The sequence below is a fragment of the Trichomycterus rosablanca genome, chromosome 16, assembly GCF_030014385.1.
Source record: "Trichomycterus rosablanca isolate fTriRos1 chromosome 16, fTriRos1.hap1, whole genome shotgun sequence".
NCBI classification, from domain to species: Eukaryota; Metazoa; Chordata; class Actinopteri; order Siluriformes; family Trichomycteridae; genus Trichomycterus; species Trichomycterus rosablanca.
The window spans coordinates 20,191,601-20,217,737 of NC_086003.1; the positions used below are offsets into that span (position 1 = coordinate 20,191,601).

At 40.4% G+C, this 26,137-nt stretch overlaps 1 protein-coding gene across 1 annotated transcript in view; it reads left to right on the forward strand.

Annotated features, from left to right (window-relative positions):
• The first annotated feature begins 23,445 nt into the window (after positions 1-23,445).
• Positions 23,446-26,137, forward strand: part of adamts2a (ADAM metallopeptidase with thrombospondin type 1 motif, 2a) — a 94,536-nt gene continuing 91,844 nt past the window's right edge. Inside the window, exon 1 of the mRNA XM_063011316.1 lies at positions 23,446-23,564. Coding sequence (XP_062867386.1) covers positions 23,477-23,564 — 88 coding nt within the window. The 5' untranslated portion in view covers positions 23,446-23,476. The remainder of the gene's footprint in view (positions 23,565-26,137) is intronic.

Below are 26,137 nucleotides of genomic sequence, written 5' to 3' on the forward strand. Positions count from 1 at the left end.
GGTACGGCTGTATAGGCAATCAGTTCTGTAAAATAAATAATACACTTTTATGGTGGCAAAAAATTATATTTTAGTAGTAAAATTCTATTGGCCACTATACCACTGAGCTGCTTAGCAACATACCTTAGAGGAAGAAGAAGAGCGCCTTTATTTGTCATATCACTGTCGCCTCACAGCAAGAAGGCTCTGGGTTTGATCCCCAGGTGGGGCGGTCCGGGTCCTTTCTGTTTGGAGTTTGCACGTTGTCCCCATGTCTGTCTGGGTTTACTCTGGGTGCTCCGGTTTCCTCCCATAGTCCAAAGTCATGCAAGTGAGGTGAATTGGAGATTCTAAATTGTCCATGACTGAGTTTGACATTAAAAACTTGAACTGATGAATCTTGTGTAACGAGTAATTACCTGTTCTGTCATTAATTAAATATTTGTCATACATACATACTGTTTACTTGGACAATACAATGAAATTTTTTCCCTGTATCCCAGCTTGTTTGGAAGCTGAGGTCAGAGCGCAGGTGTCTGCCACTGTATGGTGCCCTTGGAGCTGAGAGGATTAAGGGCCTTGCTTAAGGACCCAACAGTGGCTGCATAGCAGAGCCTGGATTTAAACTGACAATCTTCCGATTGATAGTCAAAAGCTCTACCCACTAGGCTACCACTTGATTTTTGTGGATTTGAAGGGGGCATGCCTATATTGGGATTATTAGACAGGTAAACTAGCCAGCCCAGCTTTGTGTTTTTCAGATGCTGTTTTCCCATTGTTTAAATGTTTTATTTCATAGTTTTGCAGATATTTTTCCTTTTTTTTTTTTTATTCATAGCAAAAAAAACTATATAGGTGCTCTGGCAGTGCAGCTGTCTAATATGCTAGCACACCACTGAGATCTGGGTTCCAATTTCAGTTGGCTAGGTGTCTAGACAGACATGATTGGCTATATCTGTAGCCCTGCGATGTCTAGTGTGTTCCAGACCTGTGCCCCGAGCAGAGGAACCAATCCTGAAGCAACCCTGTCCAGGATAAAATTATATAAATTAATTATTTGTCTGAACACCTTTAACATAAGTTTGACATCTGCCAATCTACTGCAGCCACAGTGCAAAACAGACCTGGAACTCCCACTCCAACTGTTTTCAAATATTTCAAGTAGACATGCGATGTTATTGTGTTCATTAGAAAGATGCATTGCTCCATAAACCCTGTTACCACATCAGCGCCTACATCTTTGTAGCATGTGTGTTTTTACATGCAAACTTTTCCATAATCAGGATCAGGATGAGGAACATCCACGCGCAGAGATCATCAATATGAACAGCTTGATCGTTGAGAACTCAGGATAAGGCCTGGCCTAAAAGAGATGGAGTCAGGAGTGCAGGCTGCTCACCCGGAGTGATGTAGTCTAATGAGAAGCATGTGGAGCTAAGGATGAAAACAATCCACTGCAGAGTCACTCGTTCAGTCTGGCAGTTGGAAAAATGTGGGTTTTACTGATGATGAGCTCAGTGTCTATATTTCTGACATGGTTTTATTTTATTAGAGTGACCAGATGTATATTCTAGGAACAGACACAAATTTTTTACTTTTCAACTCTTCAGACATCCTCAAAAGTACTTGAAATAATTTATACTGTATCTGCACACTAGAATACACACACTATCACAACTCAGATTAACCCCTCCAGTATACACCATATGGCCAAAAGTATTAAGGGGGATCTCAGAACAGGACATCCAATATGCTCAAAGTCAGGTGTCCTCATACGTTTGGTTATATAAAAAAATAGTCTCATAACTTGGTCCAAGGAACACAAAACCTGGACCACTGAGCATGGAAAAGCATTATCTTTTTTATCCATATTTCTGATTTTAGAAACCATAATCCCTGCAGCCAACAGTTAATGATGGTCATGGTTCCATAATGTTGTGGGCAGCATTTAAGGACATGGTCTTATAATAGCCTGATGATTATCCTTTATTCTAGGATAATAATGTCCCATTATCATTGTTATTATTTAAAAGTATTTGTTTGAATTACAACCCCAAATCAGAAAAAGTTGGGACAGTGTGGAAAATGCAAATAAAATAAAAATGCAATGTTTCTTTTATTGACTTTTATTGACTATTGATTTTTATTTGATTGTAGACAGTTTGAACCTGAGATATTTTATGTTTTGTCTGCTCAACTTTATTTCATTTGTTCATATACCTCCTTCCTGCATTTCAGGCCTGCAACACATTCCAAAAAAAGTTGGGACGAGGACAATTTAGGGCTAGTAATGAGGTAAAAAACTGAATAATGATGTGATTCAAAACAGGTGATGTCAACAGGTGATTGTAATCATGGTTTGGTACAAAAGCAGCATCCAGGAAAGGCTGAGTCTTTGATGAGCAAAGATGATCAGAGGATCTCCAGTTTGTCAACAAATGTGTGAGAAAATGATTGAAATGTTTAAAAACAATGTACTTTAAAGAAAGATTGGAAGAGATTTGCATATTTCCCCCTCTACAGTGCATAATATCATTAAACGATTCAAGGAATCGATAGGAATTACAGTGCGTAAAGGCCAAGGGCGCAAGCTTAAGCTGAATGCCCGTGATCTTCGATCCCTCAGACGGCACTGCATCATGAACCGCCACTCAACAATAGCTGATATAACCACATGGGCAAGGGATTACTTTAGCAAACCTTTGTCAAGCACTACAATACAGAGTTACATGCACAAATGCCACTTAAAACTTTACTGTGCAAAAAGAAGCCTTATGTTAACCATGTCCAGAAGCGGCGTCGACTTTTCTGGGCTCGAAGGCATCTAGGATGAACCATCACACAGTGGAAACGTGTATTGTGGTCAGATGAATCAGCATTCCAGGTCTTTTTTGGAAAAAATGGACGCTGTGTTCTTCGGACCAATGACGGAAAGGATCGTCCAGACTGTTATCAGCTACAAGTCCAAAAGCCAGGGTCTGTCATGTTATGTGTCAGTGCCCTTGCCGTGATGGCAGCATTAATGCAGAAAAGTACATTGAGATCATCTGTCATTTTCCACGCTGTCCCAATTTTTTTTTATTTGGGGTCGTAATCAACCAGTGAAATTTCAGCTTTGTTTATTTTCAGCCCTGGTAGCCATTCGGCTCATGAAGAGACGACCTTGCGTTTTATTTCCTCAGAGAGTGGAATTAATTGTTCTCGCATTAAAGGCAAATCGTCCAGATACAGACACATTAAAGCGCCTCAATATCACATTACCACTGTTAAGAATTGCTGCATATGTTTTCTTTTCAGATATAGAGACAATTATTGTCCAAAACATTCCAAATTTGATTTGTTTGTGCATAGAGAACTATCTTAAAACATTTGTGGATCATACAGAGGGTTGTTGTTTCAGAATGTCAGGCAAGCACGATGTTTTTCTTGGTTTGCATCATTTTAGTCTCTTTATTACTGTAAAGTCATTTTATTTATTTTTTAGGATTTACTAGATTTTTCTACTGACCCTAGTGGGCTGATGTCTGACAATACATGTCTGATGTCTTATCAATAGATAAAAAAAATGACTTTCTGTGTAATAGAAATATCTTAGATCTGAGTCATTACTTGTCTGGAACTGCCACAGACAGAATGTGTTTGATTCAGTCCAGCAGCCCCGTTGGGTTCCACATCCAGCAGATATGCTTGTATTTACTTTGTATACTCTTGTCAATATTATCTAAATGAAAGAAAAAAGCAACATATCTTCCCACCAGGGCCTTCACTCTGTACCTAAAAGCAGCTGATTGATTGCCTGTCCCCACCCTTGCGCTGCCTCCTCGCCTCTGTCACTGCGAATCCCTTTTGCCATCCATCTCGCCCTCCGAGGAACGTATACTGTGCCAGAGCATTGTTTTGGTACGCTCCTAAATTGAGTTGTTGATTAGGTTCCAGGCTGAGTCGAAAGACAGAGAGGGGGCCGGAGCTGGGCTGCGTGCCCGTGCCGAGGCTGGAGGCGTTTGTCTATGCCACAGCGCCGGCAAGGCATCAAGGAAACTGCTGTTTGTTAGTGGGGGAGCCAGGCTCTCGTGTAGTTTCAGCTAAGATGATGAGATGCTAGGTGACAGGAAGAGCAAGTAGCTTATGCTTTGCAGGGATTTGCTGAATCAGCAGGCGGGGAGGCACAGGTACCTCTGAAAATGTGTAGGCAAAAGTGCAGAAATTGAACTCTCTTAGCTTTCATAAGGCAGAGAGTCTGTTACCATTCATTTGAATTGCTTTAATAGTTAATTGGTCTTGCTGAGAAATATCTGCAGTTCATCCAAACCTTTCTTAACATCATACAGTTAAGTGAAATGTTTAAGTTCACATGCAAAAAACATGTAATTTACAGCAGTTTCAGGACCTTTTGTGATTTCTGCAACTGTTCTCTTTTTGTGATTGAGGTCTTTGATAATTTTGTTGTGTGTTTTCTAAAAATATGCTTGGTTAAATGTATATGCTATATACACCCATCAGTTTAGATTTTTTATTTGTTATTAAAACCAGCAGCAGATTTGTACTAAAAGCTTTAACATGTTTAAAAACACGTTATACTCTTAGCATCCCTCTGCCAGTTTTGTGGCCCATGCCTCAACCAGTCAGCACTATAGGAGTTGCTGTTGCAGCAGCATGTGACTCAAACACGGGCAGTTGTCTTTGTTGAGTGGCTGGAGCCATCAATGGATGCTAAAACCTGGGTCTGGTAGTGGTGGGCAAGTGAATTTGACTATGGTCAAATCTAAAATCTATGGTGCATCATAAAGAGAAGAATTAAACAATGGCAACCATAGATTGATAAGAATCTGAAGTCAAGCGAAAATGGGGATAACAGTCTTTTCCGAGAACTCATTCTGCACACGGTTTAACAGGGTGGCTTCATAATCTAAGTACAGGTGCTTGACGGGCCTGCCTACAGCCCAGACCTGCCTTTTATTATATGGTGCATCATGAAGAGATTCAGCAGCTGAAGTCTTGTGTCAAGCAAGAATGGGTAAATATTCATCTCAGAAAAGTGCAACAATTTAAAACGATTAAAAATGTTAATTAATAGGAAAGTTGATGTGACACAGTAGTAAACATGTCTGTCCCAACTTTTTTTGAGTGTGTCAAGAGGCATCAAGAGCTCATATAAACACAGATATATCTAAAATAGGCTTAACGTTTAGTTAGATGTAGTTCTGTGGTTAGCATTATCTGCAGGAGCAAAAGTGTATGCATTGCAAAATGGTATGCTCAGCTTAACAGTCAAAAAGCACCATAAATATATGGACACTTAAAATATCTAACAAAATTATACAAGGGTTCTTTCTGTACTTTTTAAACTATTTATTAAGAATTTCAAAAACAAATGATATTTTTCTACAAATGATACTTTTCTACATAGTCACCTTCCAATGTTTTTTTTCCCAGTGTTTGTAACGTTTTAATGCCATTAGCGGAAAATATTTTTGGTTGAGCACGTATGCACTGATGCACCGCTGCTTTCACGTCATCATCATCATATGAAAATCTTCTTCCCCTTAAAGCTTCTTCGAGCGTCCAAAAAGGTGGAAATCAGATGGCGCTAAATCCGGACTATAAGCTCGCTCAGTCTCTCAGACACGACCAATTACTACTCCTCCCACCCTCACCTTTTCCAACCAAAATATAAAAGTGCGGAAACTTTTTAGAGATCCCTCGTATATTCTTACTGCTTCCGTTTCAAATGATTTATGGTGTTTATAAGTGAGTGAATTTGACGCCTTTCCTATGACCATTTGTAGAAACTCTGTGAAGGGTTCTGTGGTAAAGGGTGGACCGCCAAGCTCATGGGAATACAGAGAAATCATGATTCCTGATTCAAAAGGAAAAACAACAAAACAAACAAAAAAAACAAACAAACAAAAAGTTTCTTATTGGACATACTGTATATTGGACAATTTAATCTTTTTTAAATAACTGGGTTTTAGAAATCATTTCATAGGAAATTAAATACAAATTCTTGTATGGACAAGTCACACATTGGAAACATAGCTTTGACTGATTTATGGATGGCCTAGGGTGTCAGAAAAACTTATTAATTCATGAGATTTGAGCAAAACGCTGCATACCCGTCACACTAAACCAAGTGTAAACTGTGTAGTGTATAGTCACAAAAGATACACAGATAGTGTATTACCCTGCGTCCCATATGAATAGGGAAACGGTGCAATGATCAATCCCAGTACCCCAGGAACCTGGTGCTGTATGGCATTCACACTACCTGTTGTGCTACCATGCTGCCTTAATGTTATATTCTCTACTCATACTATAGAGAACATACTGTATGTACCATACCATATGAGAATTATTTTGTGTTTACTGAGGATGCAACTGGTAAAGAGGATGCCATACAGCAACATGGGTTCTGAGAAATTGTGTTTGTACCTTAAATCATTGGTAAATGTGTAATTAGTTTAGGATTGTAGTGGAAAAACACTTAATGAAGCCTCAGAGACTGGATTATGAGTGGAAAAGTGTTTTAATATTGTCTGCAGAGAACGATCGCACTGACATAGTCTCACATAGAAACTCAGTGAATGCGATAAGAACGGAAGCAAATAATCATCCTTTATACTCCCATACTCCGGATGACAGAGATTTCTTAGCTAGAACATCGGAACTGTCTAAATCAGCTGCAACTGGGTTTTGGAGGTCATACAATGTAATTGATGCACTTTTTAAGGCCTCTTGCATACTTCCTGCGAAACTGAGTTCCTGAGCGTTGCACGAAGCTGAATGCGCCTTCGCGAGCTTACAAGCTGGCATATTTTCAGCGGTTTCGTTTTGCCTGTCACATCTACTCCACAGCTGACATTTATGATGTCAAGTTCCATGACTACCGAAAAACGATGATCACAGTTATATAGAGAGTCTCTCCGATTTCTCTCCATGAGTTTATAACAATCTGAGTGTCTTTATAATCTCTCAGCAAGGAATCATAAAGGTGACGATACCGCCGTACTTGCTCTGAGAGACGCTAGTTTTTTTACCGGCCAATCACAGGCATTGTTGCGGAGTGTCGTTGTCCATGGAGTTCGCCCAGCTTCCATGTGCGCAACAAGGCGAGCGAAGCCTTTCAGGGACATCCGTGGTTGTTCACTTTCTCCACAATTACGTCACATTTGTCGCCAAAGCCAGGCAAACATCATCTCCGCATGAAGTATGCTGAGGCCTTTACACATCCAGTAATATTCCAAGGTAGCAGTATTCTTGGAATATTGGAATATGACTACTGGCAATCATGCCCTGAATATGTACACACATTCTAAGTAGTAATTAATCATGTTTATAAAACGGATAGTTCCGGTCTGATTGGCTGAGCCGCGTTCGAAGCCGTTGTAAAATCCCCGATAAACTCACACCTATGACCACCTCACATCATTCCATATTAATACGCAACTGAAAAGAAAAATTTAATGTTATTTTCGCCCTCATGTTGCCTAGCAACACTGTTAATCGAACTATTTTGCGTCGCGGAAGAATGCTTTATTGTAAGTTTATACACAATAAATACATTTATGAATTAAACATTGTTGTATTTATTATATTTTATGTTGACCGCCGTTTTATAAAAGCAATAAGCCACTCGAGACCGTACGTTACTGTTACGATTTTAGCACGGGGAAAGAAGTTTAAAATCACAGTAACGTACGGCCTCTCGTGGCTTATTGCTTTAATTAATACTTCTAGTGTAAATTAACATTTTCCTCTGGGTACTCGGTTACTGTAGAATGTGGACTCACTGCTATTACTTGCCTGTAGTGACTAAATATAAGTATGTAGTGACTTAATGTAAATAAATGAAGAATGTGTTGCCCTGCAATTGATTGGCACCCAACTATGTGTGTTTACATCTTGTTCCTATGGTTTCCAGGTAGTACTGAACCCAACGTGACAGTAAGGTGGCTACTTTTTAAATGCCTGTCTGTGTCTGAGTTTTCAACGGGGAAAAAAGAAAAATCTGATTTACAATGTCAGAACGATCAGTTCTAAACAAACTGTTCCTTCATTCCAGCCTCTGACTAGTTTATTGAATTGAATTCCCCTCTCTATTTTATTCCTTTCCAACATCACACTTCTTTGATCACTGGAATGAAAGCAGTAGATGTGGCGCTGACTGCCAGAAAAACAAGGCTGCTTCTGCTCAAGCGTCAGACTAAAACACAGAGTGGATTTCTGGTAAGCAGCCCATTATAGACTTAGGATATACAGAATGGATTTTTTTATGTTCGGTCAGATTTACTGCTTTGGATCAGAAATAATTGTTTCAATGGGAATGCCAGGAACAGGTAGTAAATCATCCCTACACTTCCTCTGCTTTGAATTTTGTGTATCTTGCAAAAAAGTGGGGGAGCCCATGTGGCTTTTCCCATATTTTACAGCCAGGTTGAGTTTTGATTTCACTCTTGATGTTTATCTTATGTGTAATCTAATTGTTCATTCATTTTTCAAACCAGCCTGTAGAGAAGCGCCCTCTTTTTTCTCCTTATCTGTACTTATTGAAACTGAGCTGAACAACAGCAAAAGAGACACCTCGTCTGTAAGACAAGCTCTAATGAGGTTCTGTTATTGTCAGCTACTGTCACAAGATTTCTCCTTAAATTGTGTCTCCTTTGCATCCCCGTTCCCCAGCATTTCCTTGGCTAACAGGGTTTATTCTTTGCTGCAGAAGGTGCAGAAGACCTTGCGGTCCTTCTGGACCATAGACAAGCGCTGCAGATTTAGCATATGGCTGCCCAGTGGGGTTTACTGTGTGGAACAGCAGAGAGCTGTCCAGATCTTCCCCCAATAAGCAGCCAGGCTGATAACCTTTATCTGACCTATCTAAGTTCAACTAGTTCCTTTTCCTAACAGTGCAGTACAGACATCCCAAAAAACAAAGAAAAAAACAGGATTCCTTTTCTGAACTTCAGCTGAACTTCAGGATTGCACAGTGTGTAGATTGATTTTATGTACAATTGAAGGAAACAGTTTATAAACTCTGTGGAATTCACTCTTCACTACATTTCCACATTATTTGCGTATGAAATGTCTTCACCTGAATCAGCAAATGAATAAGTAATTTATTCATTCATTATTGTCTGCTTTGCTACTGCTTAATCCTGGTCAGGGTCATTTCATTTGTCAGTTTGTGTCTGTTGCTTCAACCACTGCTTTTATTTTCTCATTTTCCCCTTTTGCTTGTGGCTTTTAGCCACAATTTCGTTCTACCTTGGTTGAGCATTCTGCACACACCAGAAAGGTGCCCTTTTTAGCGCGTCCAGTTGCCCCATTGCATCATGCTTCCTCTCCACCAATGCCGATCTCCGCTCTGACTGAGGAGAACGAAGCTAACCCACGCCCCCTCCGACACGTGGGCAGCATGCCGTATGTATCTTATCACCTACACTTTGACGAGCACTTTTTTCTCACCTCTGTGCAGGCGCCATCAATCAGCCAGCAGAGGTCATAATTGCAACAGTCATGAGAGAGAGACCCTATCCAGCTTAGTCCCGCCCATCTGAACAACAGGCCGATCGTTGTTCATGTGGCCGCTCAGCCTCAGCCGGCAGAGCTGAGACTCGATATGATGTATTCGAGATCCCAGCTCTGGTTCCAGCATGTGTTTTTACCACTGCGCCACCTGAGGGGCTAAACTGGTTCATTTTAAATTTAGGTACGGAGCTACACCAGGCACCTCACTCGCGCAACCCATTACATAAACCCATAAAACTAATGACATTATTTAGTCAAGAATGTCATCCATACAAAGTCTCCTACGAATGTGTGGAAACCTTAGACACCAACTGTTCCATCTGATTTCATTTGCACATGTTATCTTTTGGGTGGCGAAAAAGGGAAAAGGCTATTTTATGTCTCAGCATGTTTGTAGGAGTCCATGCTGGCTTGTATAAGCATGTGCTCATGAACCCAGTTAACTCCTCTCATACCGCTGTTTTACTAGCACTCGGTTTTATTTCTGGTCCTGTAAATGTCACATCAGGACCAGAAAACCAGAGGAAGGGCTTAAAAACTCACTGGGAAACCCCGATTGACCCTCTGAAATGTCAGTTGTTCCACTCTATTAAACAGCTGTAAACTTCCACCAACTTTTTTTGCATTTTAATTATATTGCTTTAATTTTTAATTGCTTGATTTATTCAAAACATGAAACTTGATACAAATATCTTTATGTAACAGGATTGTCATGCTTTCATTTGTCCTTTTCACCCAAATGTTCCCCCAATTTGTTCTTAGTCAGTTCCCACTCACTAAGCATCATCTATTACATAACAGGTTCTAATCTTGATGGGTCAGTGCTAGGGTTGCGTTCGACTAAAAGTTCAACCTACAACTAGGAAAAACCAAAGAAAACACTCTAATGACCGTGAATTTCTGATCTCCTCAACCCCTAATTAGGCCTGTGATGTCATTTAGCATGGTTGCTTACACTGGCAATGTTTAACATACACCAATGAGCCAAAACATTAGAACCATCAGGTCCTTTAAATTCTGTACATTGTAATGTGGATCATCCTATAGTGCATCCTGGTGCCATATCTTCAATGGATAAATGATAAATGTGCCCAGGGGTCCACATGATCTTGGAGAAACCCAGATTCGTCTGACCAATTGACCTTCTTTTATTGCTACAATGTCCAGTTCAGTTTTTTTGGCAAGGTTGGCAAGACAGTCCATTTCTTGTTTGAATATTGTGATAGTTGGGGTTGCCAGGTGTAATCCAACAGCTACCATACCATGCCATGAATTAGAGAAACCTGCTGAAACCTGGGTGACTGTACACAGTCAAGTAAGCTAAATGGGTTTAGAGGTCTTGCTTTTTCCGTGTCAGCAACAAATCAACAACTTTGGTCAACTCTGAGAAGCTAGTATTGAAGTAAGGTCTCATGATGATGTAAAGCAGGGTTTTTCAAACTTTTTGTCCATGACCTAGGCAACACAAACAACGTATCTTACACTCTCTGTACAATCTGGTCCCACTGTGGTTTACAAGATGTAACAAAAAGCCTCCACAAGGAGGTGCTTGTGTACAAGTTTATTTAATTTTTATTATAGTTCTCTTCGGCCCTGATGTAAAGCCTGCTTGACTGAGAAAAATTTAATTTATGTTCATGCTGCTTCCAATTCATCACAGACCTGTTTTTTCCCCTGGTGTTTCCTGGATTGCATCTAATCACCTAAACAAATGTCCTCTTAGCACATGTTATCTAGAATTTTCTTCCTGTCTGTAGCAAGACGCCACTGTTTCATATACTTTTTGATAGGTAAGAGAGAACTTAAATTCATAAAAGCTTTGTTTTGAACATCATTTAGTCCACAGAAATCACTCAAATTCCAATACTGCCAATAGATAGATGATAGATAGATAGATAGATAGATAGATAGATAGATAGATAGATAGATAGATAGATAGATAGATAGATAGATAGATAGATAGATAGATAGATAGATAGACAGAAACTAAAGGTCTACATATGCAATACATCCAAAAGTTGTGTAAAAGTCTGCATAGACATTGCAAGCAGCAATAGATTTGAACTGATCATGTGATCTGTCAGCGTGCAAGTGCGTGTTTTTGAAAGAAAGGAAGCATCGGGTAGAAGAAATGAAAAACAGCATGGGCAGGGAGTAAATGTGAAACACACGCTCTGGCGGGACACTCTGACTCGGCCGTGCTTTGTTCCAGAGCCAATGGTGACGCCAATGAAGTTCCGATCTCTCTCGCTCTAACACTGCAAAGTAGTTAAAATGCCCATCCCAGAATTGCATTCTTTCTTCAGCCCCCATCCATCCTCCGAGATCAGAGCTGATTTAGGATAACAGTGGCTTGTATGTCAGTGGTGGTGTGTTCTGTTCTCGGAAGTCTGAGGTCAATCATGTTGATGTCATGTGAGTTTATGAATCATGGAAATTGTGAGCTGGACTGGTGAAACAAGAAGTAGGTTTTGGGTTATGTATTTTATATTTAATTACTCACTATTTTATATACAGTATTATGCACTCACAAGCACTTTATTAGGTACACCTGTCAGGTATGTGCATTCATATTATGAGTTACACCAATACCTGTGGGTATACAATTACTGACTGTTGCATTTGTTGCTCTGTAGATTTTGTCACCTCTTTGAAAAGACATGGTAGTGTCTTGTGATGGGTACTGTAGGTATCAGGTGCAACCTTAGTGTCAATCTTAGGAGGAGAATAGTGCTCCAACCAAAAATATAAAACCATGAATAACATACGCCCCCTCTGACACGTGTGCAGTAGCCGACTGCATCTTTTCACCTGCATGAGATGTGTTCATATGGGGCTCAGTCTCTCACATGCAGAGTCACACACTGATCCCCAAGATGCAGGCACCATGATGCAGGCGCCATCGATCAGCCAGCAGAATGCATAATTGTATTAAGGAATCCCCTCCGGATTTTAACCAGATGGACAAGCCAATCATTGACTTTGTAGGCGCCCTGCATGCCAGCAGCAGAGCTGAGATTCAAACTCACAAGTTCAAGATGTCAGCTCTGGTGTGGTAGCGTCTTTTATCGCTGCGCCACCTAAGCACCCTTCTTGCATTTTGTATCTTAATTCATCCCAAAAATGTACAGTGGCATTGAGGTCTGAACTCAAATTGAAAAGAACTTGTACATCTGTGAGAACCTCATTAATGCTGGATAAATATACAGGGTAACTTGTACATCTGTGAGAACATCATTAATGCTGGGAAAATCTATGAACAACACATGCTGCCTTCTAGACAATATCATTTTTATGAATGTCCATGCTTATTTTATGAAGACACTGCTAAACTACATTTTGCTTGCTTTTCAGCAGCGTGTCTGGGTAATAAGTTGGTGTGTAATCAATTAGTAAAAGACAAATTACAAATGACTGATTGTTTTTTAAACATCCATGATACAAAATCTTCCCTTAAATGCTTTTGTTTCAGCAGGAAATGCTCATCTCGCATAACTGGTTCCATCCGTCCTTAGACAAGGACCAACCAGATGCTAACCAGACCTAGAGAGTTTACTTCTCAAGGTTGAAGCTCTGTCATAACTGAGTTGTTGCAATAAAAGTAATAAATAATAGCAAATTAAATGATTTACATTAACACAGACCTGTGATTTACCCTGCAATTACAAAATACTTCTATCATGTTTAAATGTGCTAATGCAGGTCTTTAAAACAAAATATTATTTAAATTAGGTTGTGGATAGATGAAGCATTATTACAACAATGCCTAATTTTAAGAAGTGTCTAATAATTATGGCAACAAGCTACTTAGCCAAAAGTATGTGGACACCCATGTTTACATTTACATTCATGTAATTTAGCAGACACTTTCCTTTAAAAACGACTGACAATTGTGACCAAATACAATGCAAGCAGTTTAGGATTAAGGGCATTGCTCATGGACCCAGCATTGGCATTTTGGCAGAGATAGGGCTTAAACCAACAACCTGCTGACTATAAACTTATATAAAGTGTCAGCCCACCACCACTGAGATCCGGGTTCGAATTAAAGCAGCACTGTCTGCCAACCAGGTATCTACACAGACATAATTGGCTATGCCTGAGGTGGGATGACCAAAGCCCTGTGATAGAGTGCCACCCTGTCCAAGACATTTCTGCCTTGCGCCCAGTGTTTCCCGGTGGAAACAGACATGCTACGGTCTTCACCAAGATAAAACAGTTGAGGAAAATGAAATGAAATAACCAAAGTGTCAGAGTACAGACTGCAAAGTAGATATAACTTTAGGATTATATTAAGATTGTATTCAGATTTTTGTATGACAGCATTCCAAGCAGGAATGAAGCTGAACTTAAGTCAAAAGGGTGCAAGTGCATGTGTGGCATACACCAAAAGAATGGTATAGCATTAAATGTATAATGTGCTTGTAAAGTTACAAATGACTAGTACAGGTTTTTCAGGTGAAGAGTTGATTGATTTAGACTAGTTCTTTCATGCAACATGCTAATTCAAAGAATTTTAGAATGATGGATTCTGTGTAAAGCAGCTTTAGAGATTTCTAAGTACTTACAGAAATGCTTTAGTTTTTTTAAATGTTTATTTTTATATTTGTTCCATACTACACTGAATGCACTCTAAATAATTTTGTACTGTAGAGTTATATTAGGGTTAGTAACAGAGTGGTGAGCTTCATTAAGTAGGCAGATGCATCTGTTCTTGTTAAGTCTGTTTAATATACAGTACATGTTTAATATACATGACCATCTGTTTTAATACTCGCTGTTTTTCTAAACATTTCTTCTCCACTGAGTAAATTTCCACATCCTACTTACTTGAAGGGCATTCACAATCATCTTTAAATACAGAAAGTAATGCTAAATTTAAATATTGCAGAGTACATTAATCACCTTAATCCTCCCAGTTTGGACAAATTTAATTTCTGGCTTTCCAAGGATGGCCACAGCAAGCCTCGCTGCCTACTGCCTACCTAGGCAGCTGCCTAAATAGAATGGATTCTAACTGACATTGAATTTTAGAAGGCAGATTATTTAGACACACTACTTGGACAGGGATTACTTCATCGGCTGTCACCGCCTACCCCCGCGGTGTTAGCTTACTAACAGAGTTAGCCTCAGGCCATTCAAACCAATGGAATCTGTGTACTGAAACCTGTCACATTGTAACTGACAAACCCAAAATTTTAAATAAATGACACTTATACACATTTAAAAAATATATATATAAATGAATTAGAATTAACTGCATTAGAAAATAACTTAACTTGCTGCTCTGTTTTTGTCCGCCATTGTTGTGAAAAGTGCTGGGATTGCCTTTGCAGGTGAGGAAGTTTCCTCATTATTCAGTCAGAATATTATGCAAAATAAGGCATCTCGGTAGGCAGCATTTTAGATAGATGGCAGCATTTTAAGGCATCAAAGAATTTAGAAAGACTTCTTCTCGAGAGTGTGCATAGCATGATGTAAAATGCACTTCTTTTTACTGGACAGTGGCAGATTTCTATAGAAAGCCCTAGTGAATTGTCAGTCTCTATATTCCTCAACTGCTTCTGCTAGTGCATCAACAAGATGATAGGTGTTTGCAGACATTTTAGTCTGTAAAGCCCTTGACCAAGCTGGTGGCCTGGCGGAGACCCAGCACAGCACCCACACTACCTACTGCATGCTGCCCATACATTCAGCTACCTTTAAATGACCTTCTTGGTAAACTACATACCTATTAGTCAGCTACCTCTTTGTAAATATAGACTATATTTTTATGGCATGGGTAGCCATTTGGGTCAGACAATCATTGTCTATGTAGGTGCCCAGTCTGCCGGTAGCAGAGCTGAGATTTAAACTCATGAGTGTGAGATGTCAGCTCTAGTGGGCTAGTATGTTTAACCTCTGCGCCTCCTGAGGGCATTTTATTATCATTTATTAAACTTAGTTGGCACTATTCAGCTAGGTTCTAATGAAATCTATCAAAACTAGATTTAGCTGGCAGACTGCTAGAAAATGTAGCTTGATTTTTAACCCAGACTAATACATATAAGGAACATTGTTCAACCACAATGTGCTTTATACCACTTGTGCATGTTGATTCTACTTGTGTGTGACTGCTTGGCTAATAGGAAACAAAATCAACTAGGCTTTTGACAAACAGTTCTTCTGCTTTTGTTGCCTTCAGGGGCAGTTTGGGATTTGGTAGTGAGTAGTACAACTGAAAATCAAATTTTTATTTGAATGCACAACCCAATATCAACAGTGAGTGGCCCTGTTCTGTAAGCTTGTGGGTTATACCTGTGTGGGCAGTGGTTTCTCACTGGTTAAACTACTGGACTAGTATTTATAAGGTTGCCGGTTCAAGCCTCACCACCACCACTGTTGGGCCCCTGAGCAAGGTTCTTAACCCTCAATTGCTCAAACTGTATTCAGTCATAATTGTAAGTCATTAAGCGTCTGCTAAATGCTTAAAATGGAAATAGAAATACCGAGCTGTTGTTCACAATAAAAGTGTTAGGAATTTACTGGGGCATCTTAAAAAGTGGCACCCTGTATCAGCTGTCACTGAGCTTACACATTTTTCTGCCAGTGTTTGTCCATGCATGGGTCTGTGCTTGATTTATGCACTTGTTAGCAATGGATGTGACAGGAACAGCTTCATTATGCCATAAATATGCAGTCTGTCTTCAGCTTTGCACATCTCGTTCAGCTAAGGCTCCTGACAAGGTCACTTGGAGGTGGTAAAAAATGCCATATGATCTTTTTCAACCTTTCTTTTGGATGAGTCACAAATATTTTTAAATGCTATAAAAAAAAAAAATCAAAGACCCAAACAAACTGTGGTTAACGCTTATAAGAACGACATGCTTTGGTATGCCAGTGCATTTCAGCGGCCTTTAACATGTTATTGCTTATCCCCGCATAACCTTTGCTGGCAGAGAGGACCTGTAATTGTACTTTCAGATGCACAGCCCAGAGGAGATGACGCGAGAGAGAGAGAGAGAGAGAGAGAGAGAGAGAGAGAGAGAGAGAGAGAGAGAAGAGAGAGAGAGAGAGAGAGAGATGTGCTGACAGATAGATGGCCTGCGTCCCTCTTCCTCCTGTGCTGCATTCATTAGACATTCATCAGATTTCTCTGTCTTTCAGGAATTCGTCATCCAATCCTACCAGGTGATTTATTTCAATAATCCATTTATATAAGCTCAAGTCACTGCATTCTTGCCCATTTTACCACAGAATACATCGCAGGATTACACATGCTGAGATGCCGGACATACTTTCAGGCAGATTGCATTTGGCCACAAGTCCTCAGAGATGACAGAATAATAATTCCAAAATAATCCTGATTAAAATAAATAAAAATAAAACAAGATTTTTCGGTTATGGGGTCGGCATTTCTGGCTTCTTCCCGTTAGTGGTCGCCGGCGGGATTTGGCACAGTTTTACGCCGGATGCCCTTCCTGACACAACCCTCCCTATTTATCCGGGCTTGGGACCGGCACTACAATGCACTGGTTTGTTCATCTAGCGGCTAGGTATCTATAGGACAATTCAGTGTTTCCAATTAGCCTGGTGGCATGTTTTTGGATTGTGGAAGGAAACCGGAGCACCCGGAGGAAACCCACCCGGACATGGGGAGAACATGCAAACTCCGCACAGAAAAGACCCAGACCGCCCCACCTGGGGATCGAACCCAGGACCTTCTTGCTGTGAGGCGACAGTGCTACCCACTAAGCCACTGTGCCACCCCAATTATAACATTGTGTTGTCACAACTTATTCAACACCTGTAATGTATCTTCCATTAGCCATCGTTTCTTTAACGTGTATTATTTTTAGTTCTACTCACTATCTTTTTCATTGACTGGTGCCCTTTATTTGGCATTTGCCTAGACATTTTTAGACAAATGCCTATATTCCCTATGCCAGTTCTTAGTCTGGACTGAACAATGTGTGTAATAGGTTATTAGCTGAGGCAGATTGTGTTTGTCTAAATCTGGGGTAAGACACACACTGTAGTTTAAGAATGTTATGTCAAAAAGCTTATGGTCGTGTTCACATACATATAATATCTCTTGATATTTTTCCTAAATTTTTTCCTACTGTCCACTCTTAAGTGATCAAATGTGTAGGATAGTAGTCAAAAAATCCTGCATTGTTAGCTAAAGCAACCGATGATGCAGCCTTTCATATTGCATCAGGCTCAGAGGTGTTATTGTCCCTGAAAGGCAGCTGGCAGGAGAGAGAACCTGCAGACAGGGGTCTCACGGGGTTTGACCAGGCAGAATGATTGATAGAGAAACCCGAGCACTAATATCTGTCTAGGTGGGAACAGGTGAGGAGGGTAATACAGTTTTTTATATATAACTATATATAGTTCTTTCCCAGCAAAGGTTTTCTGAAGACTGGGAAAGACACTCCAGGATTTACCAGGACTGATTCCTTAACCAGGCTGTTGTTGACTTGGAAGTGTGCTTGGAATCATTGTCTTGCTGGAAAGTCGATTTATAACCAAGGTTAACTTTCACCACAGAAGGCATTATGTTCCTTGTCAAAATTCCTTGATATTTCTGTAAATCCATGATGCCCATCAGATGGTCAAGATCCTGCAGCAGAAAAACATCCCCACACCCACCACCTGACCAACCTTCATGCTTAATCATTGGCTTAGTATTCTTGTAACCTTTGATCCATATGGCCAAGCAGTTTCAAGTGTGTTTTAACACACACCCAGAATACTGCAGGCCTATCCAGATTTCTTCTGACATATTCTAGTTGACCCTTCCTGAGCTTGTAGGTCAAGAGTGTCGATCATCCTGGAGCCCGGCCATGAAGTCCTTAGCTGATAAGTGAACTGTTTATGGTTGCCAATGACACATTTGTCCCATCAGGTCATCCTGTAAAACTTTTGCAGTAACACGTGGGGTTCTTCATTGTTTTGATAAGATTGCTATAGCCACTGAACAATATTTTGGGCTTTCTCCCATGGTCAGGCAGGTTTGCTTCTGGACATGACTCCCAACGGTATCTCTAAGGATGATCAAGGTCTTAGTTATCTTTTGTGCTTTTGTGACAGCTCATTGTTTTTCATCCTGGTTGCGGCACACTTTAAACAAAGCTAAAGCAAATGAAAGGTGGTTATTGAGTTCTCAGTGGTTTAATCATGTTGTAATTCAACTTTAGATCATACAGACTAGCAGTAGGTTTTATGATCAGTAAAATAATGTAGGGTTGAATAATTGTGACATGGCAATATTACCAAAATGTTTACTAATCTAAAATACACCATTTACTGTCTTTGTTCATTTGCTGCATCAATATACAGTGTATCACAAAAGTGAGTACACCCCTCACATTTCTGCAGATATTTAAGTATATCTTTTCATGGGACAACACTGACAAAATGACACTTTGACACAATGAAAAGTAGTCTGTGTGCAGCTTATATAACAGTGTAAATTTATTCTTCCCTCAAAATAACTCAATATACAGCCATTAATGTCTAAACCACCGGCAACAAAAGTGAGTACACCCCTTAGTGAAAGTTCCTGAAGTGTCAATATTTTGTGTGGCCACCATTATTTCCCAGAACTGCCTTAACTCTCCTGGGCATGGAGTTTACCAGAGCTTCACAGGTTGCCACTGGAATGCTTTTCCACTCCTCCACGATGACATCACGGAGCTGGCGGATATTCGAGACTTTGCGCTCCTCCACCTTCCGCTTGAGGATGCCCCAAAGATGTTCTATTGGGTTTAGGTCTGGAGACATGCTTGGCCAGTCCATCACCTTTACCCTCAGCCTCTTCAATAAAGCAGTGGTCGTCTTAGAGGTGTGTTTGGGGTCATTATCATGCTGGAACACTGCCCTGCGACCCAGTTTCCGGAGGGAGGGGATCATGCTCTGCTTCTGTATTTCACAGTACATATTGGAGTTCATGTGTCCCTCAATGAAATGTAACTCCCCAACACCTGCTGCACTCATGCAGCCCCAGACCATGGCATTCCCACCACCATACTTGACTGTAGGCATGACACACTTATCTTTGTACTCCTCAACTGATTGCCGCCACACATGCTTGAGACCATCTGAACCAAACAAATTAATCTTGGTCTCATCAGACCATAGGACATGGTTCCAGTAATCCATGTCCTTTGTTGACATGTCTTCAGCAAACTGTTTGCGGGCTTTCTTGTGTAGAGACTTCAGAAGAGGCTTCCTTCTGGGGTGACAGCCATGCAGACCAATTTGATGTAGTGTGCGGCGTATGGTCTGAGCACTGACAGGCTGACCCCCCACCTTTTCAATCTCTGCAGCAATGCTGACAGCACTCCTGCGTCTATCTTTCAAAGACAGCAGTTGGATGTGACGCTGAGCACGTGCACTCAGCTTCTTTGGACGACCAACGCGAGGTCTGTTCTGAGTGGACCCTGCTCTTTTAAAACGCTGGATGATCTTGGCCACTGTGCTGCAGCTCAGTTTCAGGGTGTTGGCAATCTTCTTGTAGCCTTGGCCATCTTCATGTAGCGCAACAATTCGTCTTTTAAGATCCTCAGAGAGTTCTTTGCCATGAGGTGCCATGTTGGAACTTTCAGTGACCAGTATGAGAGAGTGTGAGAGCTGTACTACTAAATTGAACACACCTGCTCCCTATGCACACCTGAGACCTAGTAACACTAACAAATCACATGACATTTTGGAGGGAAAATGACAAGCAGTGCTCAATTTGGACATTTAGGGGTGTAGTCTCTTAGGGGTGTACTCACTTTTGTTGCAGGTGGTTTAGACATTAATGGCTGTATATTGAGTTATTTTGAGGGAAGAATAAATTTACACTGTTATATAAGCTGCACAGAGACTACTTTTCATTGTGTCAAAGTGTCATTTTGTCAGTGTTGTCCCATGAAAAGAAATACTTAAATATCTGCAGAAATGTGAGGGGTGTACTCACTTTTGTGATACACTGTATATTGCACTCCTACAGTATTTATGCTCATATCGAAATAACACCTTCATATGTACCCTCAGGCCATGTTGTTGTAGTGTGTTGTGATTTACAGATACTTGTTTGTATAATGTGAATATTTGTAGTGTGTACTATTACTTTTGATTTACATAACTTGCTACTGAGGTCTTAATTTATAAAGAAGTATCTATCTATCTATCTATCTATACTCTGGGAAGTGAACTCTTAGCTGTGGACCTTCTGCCGTTGCCATGCAGAATTTTGTGCTGCTGATTACCAGATTAATTTCATTCTAAATTTTTTAACAGCTCTGAGCTTCTTTTGCTCTGACTCAAAGACAAATTAGAGATATTTCGGGAAATAACTAATAAATCATTAATATACCCTGCTCATCTCCGTAGCCGGCTAAAGAATAGAATAACGAGAGGAGGGGTGAGAGGAGATGCCTCCACGGTGCACTTTGTAGGATGGACAATTTCGACTCACTTTACTGAATCGATTCTTTTATGTAAGTGAATCAATGTCAAGGTTGAATTCATTTGATTCATGTAAAACTTTTGTACAATTCTAACCTATTTACAAATGATAATAATAATAATAAATGTATGTTGTAATATGTTTACTTATAGCTAGTAGCATGAGCACAGTGCAGTTGAGCCCAAGACGAATTTCAGCTCTCATGCTATCTCATCATTACATCTAAATCCACAGTTGCTAAAGTCCAGGGAGGTCAGGACAATATTAGGCACCCCAAGTGGACAGGGCCAAAAATAGCCCATGGTCTGAAAACCATACAAAGTCTGAGATGAGGTGGATTAATTTATCTAAGTGCCAGAATTGTCTAAAAAGTCAACAGCAGGAGTTTCATAAAAAAAAAAGAAAAAGCACAGACAGTTTTAAGAACCCCACTTGGACAGTGCCCAAAAACATATAGAATGAAAACTGTCAGATGTGCGGAATAGTGAATCTACCTGCCTGTGTTCTCGACATTTCTGCGGGTGGCTTTGAGTATGAGAAGACGCGCAATAATTGGAAGAATGGGATCAATTTCAACAGGCCCAAGTAGACAGGGTCCATGAAAAGGTCTTGAAATAAAAAGAGTCAAATTGTGGGACAAGATGAGGCGTCCTGTCACTGTGACTGCTATTTATTGCTTTGAGGCTAAGCAGGGGTACTGTAATGAGGTGAAAGGTTGGGCCAATTTTAAAAGACCCCAGGTATGAGGAAGTCCAAAAACAATCCCTGAATTAAAGACTAAAATTGTGAAATAAAGTGGATGAAGGGGGCCAGAATTGCTAATAATGATTCAAAGGTGTTACAAAAGAAAGTAAAGTCAAAGATTCCTTGTGGACACAGTGTACAGGTGATATGTCACTTGTGTGGACAGAGTGGGATTACCTTGTTAGTGGGTCCAAAGTTCCCATGATTGGCTCTCCAACTTAATCCAAGTCCAAGTCCACCACTGATAATTCATTTAGACTGTGGAAAAGGGCACCAATAACAAAGATTTCTGACTAGTTAATGGACTGGGGCCCCCACCCTGTGCAATTATTATTTTCAAAATTTTGTTTCCCATGGTGTCATTGAGTGTGGTGATCTGCAATGCAGTGTCAAGTCTAGAGTGTTTTACCTTTACATAGTGTGTCAGAAAAGGTTAGAACCTGCAATGTTCCTAAACAGGATAGACTACTACATTAATTTGAAGGACACCAAGTAGGTGGTCTGAAACCAGTTAAAACAAAGAGTGTTAAACAGGCCGGGGAAATTCTATCTCCTCAATTTTATCCCAGCCCAGGCACTTAAATTCATCCACCCCTTTCTATATGACACCTGTAGCATTGTGGTGCACGGCTGGCAGCAGACAAATACACTAGCCTACCACATGAAGCTCAAAAGTCCATTAAACTTGTTGCTGATTTAAAAAAACGTTGGCTTTAGCTATAACGGTATCTTTCTAAAAGTATCACTAACATTTAATGTGTAAAACTAATGACTTTAATTGTTAAGAACAATGTATTTAGGCTGCTCCTGTATCTAGGTGTTGCCACAGTGGATCTGGTCTGTACCACCTTGGCACTGTTTTTACACCAGTTGCCCTTGTTGACACAAATCTCCTTATTGTACCTGAGCTTGTGACCAGCACCGAGAGCACACTGACTATTGCACTTCCCAATGGCTAGGCTGTTTTAGCAACCCCCACCTTGGACATTAGCCAATCATGTCTTTACCAATTTATTGCAGGGCAAATTTTATGTCTTTGATTGGCAAAAGAAACTGGAATACACCAAGTGATCCACCTCCTCACAGACAGTGACCAGAGGTCATGGTGGGCTCAGTTTCCCTGGAACCACTAAGTGCAATGCAGTAATGCACCCTGGACAGAACTTCAATCCATCACAAGACATAGTCAATCATGTCTGTATGTATACGTCTGACTGGCAGATAGCACAACTGGGGATTTGAACCCTGGATCCCTGCCCAGTAGTAGAGGGTTAGAGTAATTTACTTGTGCCCAACCCGAATGCCTATTTATTTCACTTATAAAGTAAAAAACTGCATGGTGTGCTGTAGTTAAAACAGCAATTCTGTGAGGTTTTCATCCACTTACTTATGTTTACATGTTCTATTACACTGTCTCATCATTCACCATCCAAATCTGTCATTAACTTTAAGGGCAACAGACCAGACAGAAGCTCCAACATTCATGTTGATGAATCTTTGAGTCACATGATGAAATTGTTTTATGAAAAGTTTCGTATTTATTTGAAATGGGTAAAATGTTTAAACCATTCTAAAATATAAAAAGAGGGTTTCAGTGTCATTACTGAACTAAATACAGCTGCGTGTACAATAGGTACATCAGTAGACAACGGTGTACAACCTCAGATGCCTGTGAGTCGATTCGCGCGAGTCATTTAAAAGAGTCGTTCGGAGGAGAAACGATTCATCGCGAATCGCCCATCACTAGTTTGCAGTCGGTCGTCCGCGCTCTCTCTGCCTGTCCGCCGACTTGCCATGGATGTACCGCCTGCTAAATATGCATTTTTTGTTATTTTACTTCACTTTCAGCGCACGGACACTTTATATATCACCGACAGTATAGGTAGGTACACAGGTTTCGTGTTGTTTATGCGGTTTGCACTATTGGTGGGTACTTTATTGTTGCTGGAATACCGGGAGAGATGAGGACGGTTCAGATAAACGCTGAGGAGACTCGACGGAGTGATAATTTAGCTCTTCTGATGCTACTGTACACATTTTAAAGCTTTGGGTGCTTGAATTATTTAGGGAATTCAAACAGGAGCATAACCCTGAATGTTAAGACTCTTTTTTTATAAGTGTTTTATAAGTGTAACTTTTCAGGCTGTGTTTCATTTGAATGACAGCGCGTCGTGTTGACGGTTTGTTTTCTGAGGTAACTTTGTGCTGTTTGGTTCTGACACTTCAGAATGCGCGTGAGTGGCCGCTGGAAGTGAACTAGCTGACGGAGGCAGTGTTTCTGCATAACATACAGGCATTACTGTCATTCCTACAGAAAAAGCTAGATAAAAGTCGACGTGCATTGCTCCTGCAGGTTGTTCTTGCACCCTTGGTGTTCCAGGAGGTACTTCCAAATGTGTAGAACACACACAAGAGGAAAGTGATGAAAACTTGTAAGTATCCAGTGTGTCAGGACTGTACACTTTAACGTGCAAGTGCTTTTAACTTTGACAACGTGTAGGATGACATTGTGTGACAGGTTGGTAGCTCCAGAGAGTTTTACAGAGCCTTGACCTCAACCCCATTAAATGGCTGAAGTGTGAATTGGAACCTTGATTGCGAATCTGGATAATCGATCCAACATCAGTGTCTGATTCTCAACATTTTGTGGAAAGACTTTACAAAGAGGGGAGGCTGTTATAACCTAAAAATGGGAAAATAGAACAGTATAGAATAGAATGCCCATGTTTTTGGAATAGGATATTCCTGTTGCCCTTTATGTCTAATAGGGACAGTGGTAGTCTAGTGGGTAGAGCTTTGGACTATCAACCGGAAGATTGGCGGTTCAAATCCAGGCTCTGCTGTGCAGCCACTGTTGAGCAAGGCCCTTAACCCTGTCTGCTCCAGGGGCGTCGTACGATGGCTGACCCTGCGCTCTGACCCCAGCTTCCAAACAAACTGGGATATGCGAAGAAATAATTTCATTGTACTGTACACCTGTATATGTATATATGACAAATAAAGTATATCTTCTTCTTCTTCTTCTTTTAATAGCCATCAACATTCTCAATCCGGTGTAGGGATCAGGGATTAGGGAGTAGGTCAGGGATTGTCACTGTCCTGTTGAAACACTTAAGATTTATGAATATTACTTACATTACATTTTTGGTATTTAGCAGACACTTTTATCCAAAGTGACTTACAATTATCATGGAATACGTTGAGGGGCTATGTGGGTAGCACTGTCGCCTCACAGCAAGAAGGTCCTGGGTTTGATCCCCAGGTGGTGCGGTCCGGGTCCTTTCTGTGTGGAGTTTGCATGTTCTCTCCGTGTCCGCGGTTGTTTCCTCCGGGTGCTCCGGTTTCCTCTCACAGTCCAAAGACATGCAAGTGAGGTGAACTGGAGACACTGAATTGTCCAAGACTGTGTTCGATATAACCTTGTGAAGTGATGAACCTTGTGTAATGAGTAACTACCGTTCCTGTCATTAATGTAACCAAAGTGTAAAATATGACGTTAAAATCCTGATAAACAAACAAGTTGAGGGTTGAGAGCAGAGCTCAGGGGCCCAACAGTGGCAACTGGGTGGTGACGGGGCTTGAACCGGCAACATTATAATTACTAGTCAAGTATCTTAACCGCTGAGCTACCACTTAATTATTTTGTTCCAATTCACAATTGACAAGTTCCAAATGCTTGATAGTAGGTACATTAATGTTGGAATGCATGCCTCCCCCTTTTTATTTGACCTTTGACATTGTGGTCAGATAACTCAATCTTCACAATCTTTATCTGACCACAAGACACTTCTTCAGAATGTGGTCAGAATTTTTTTTTATAATTAATTTGGTTAAATTCAGTGTTTTAGCAACATGTTCAAAGTGTAATAATTTAGACGCACATTTTCTTTACGGCTCTGTTAAATTCACAGTGTGGAGAACACGAACAGACTCGCGGTAATGACAGATGAAACAGATAAGCCAAAATGACCCAAATATGTGAAGAATTTGCTAATTTGCTACAAAAGTAATGAACAGGTTTAATGTTTTTTTCAGAAATCCTAGCAAGCACCCTTGACTGTCCCGCAGTGTTCTAAACACATATGAATACTTTATTTGTTTACTCGATCACCTACTCTTAATAATAACAAGGAGAAGCAAAGTGGTCAAGACGATTTGTTATACAGCCTTTGTACACACGTGCATTACAGCTTAGCCTTTAAACAAACATGCTTTGAACAATAGATCACTGAGGGCCTTAGTGTGTTGTTTTTGCCTTGGCATTACATATTGTGCTCATGGGATCTTTGCTGGATGGTCACTTTTAGGAAGAGCAGCATGTGTACTATAACACCTCTATTTGCAAAAGATATTTTGTTAGGGATGATGCTAATAAAATGCTACATCATGGTTTGCACAGACCTTAGATTTATACCATGTATCTACATTTTTGTAGATGTTGCACATCTTTGGCTA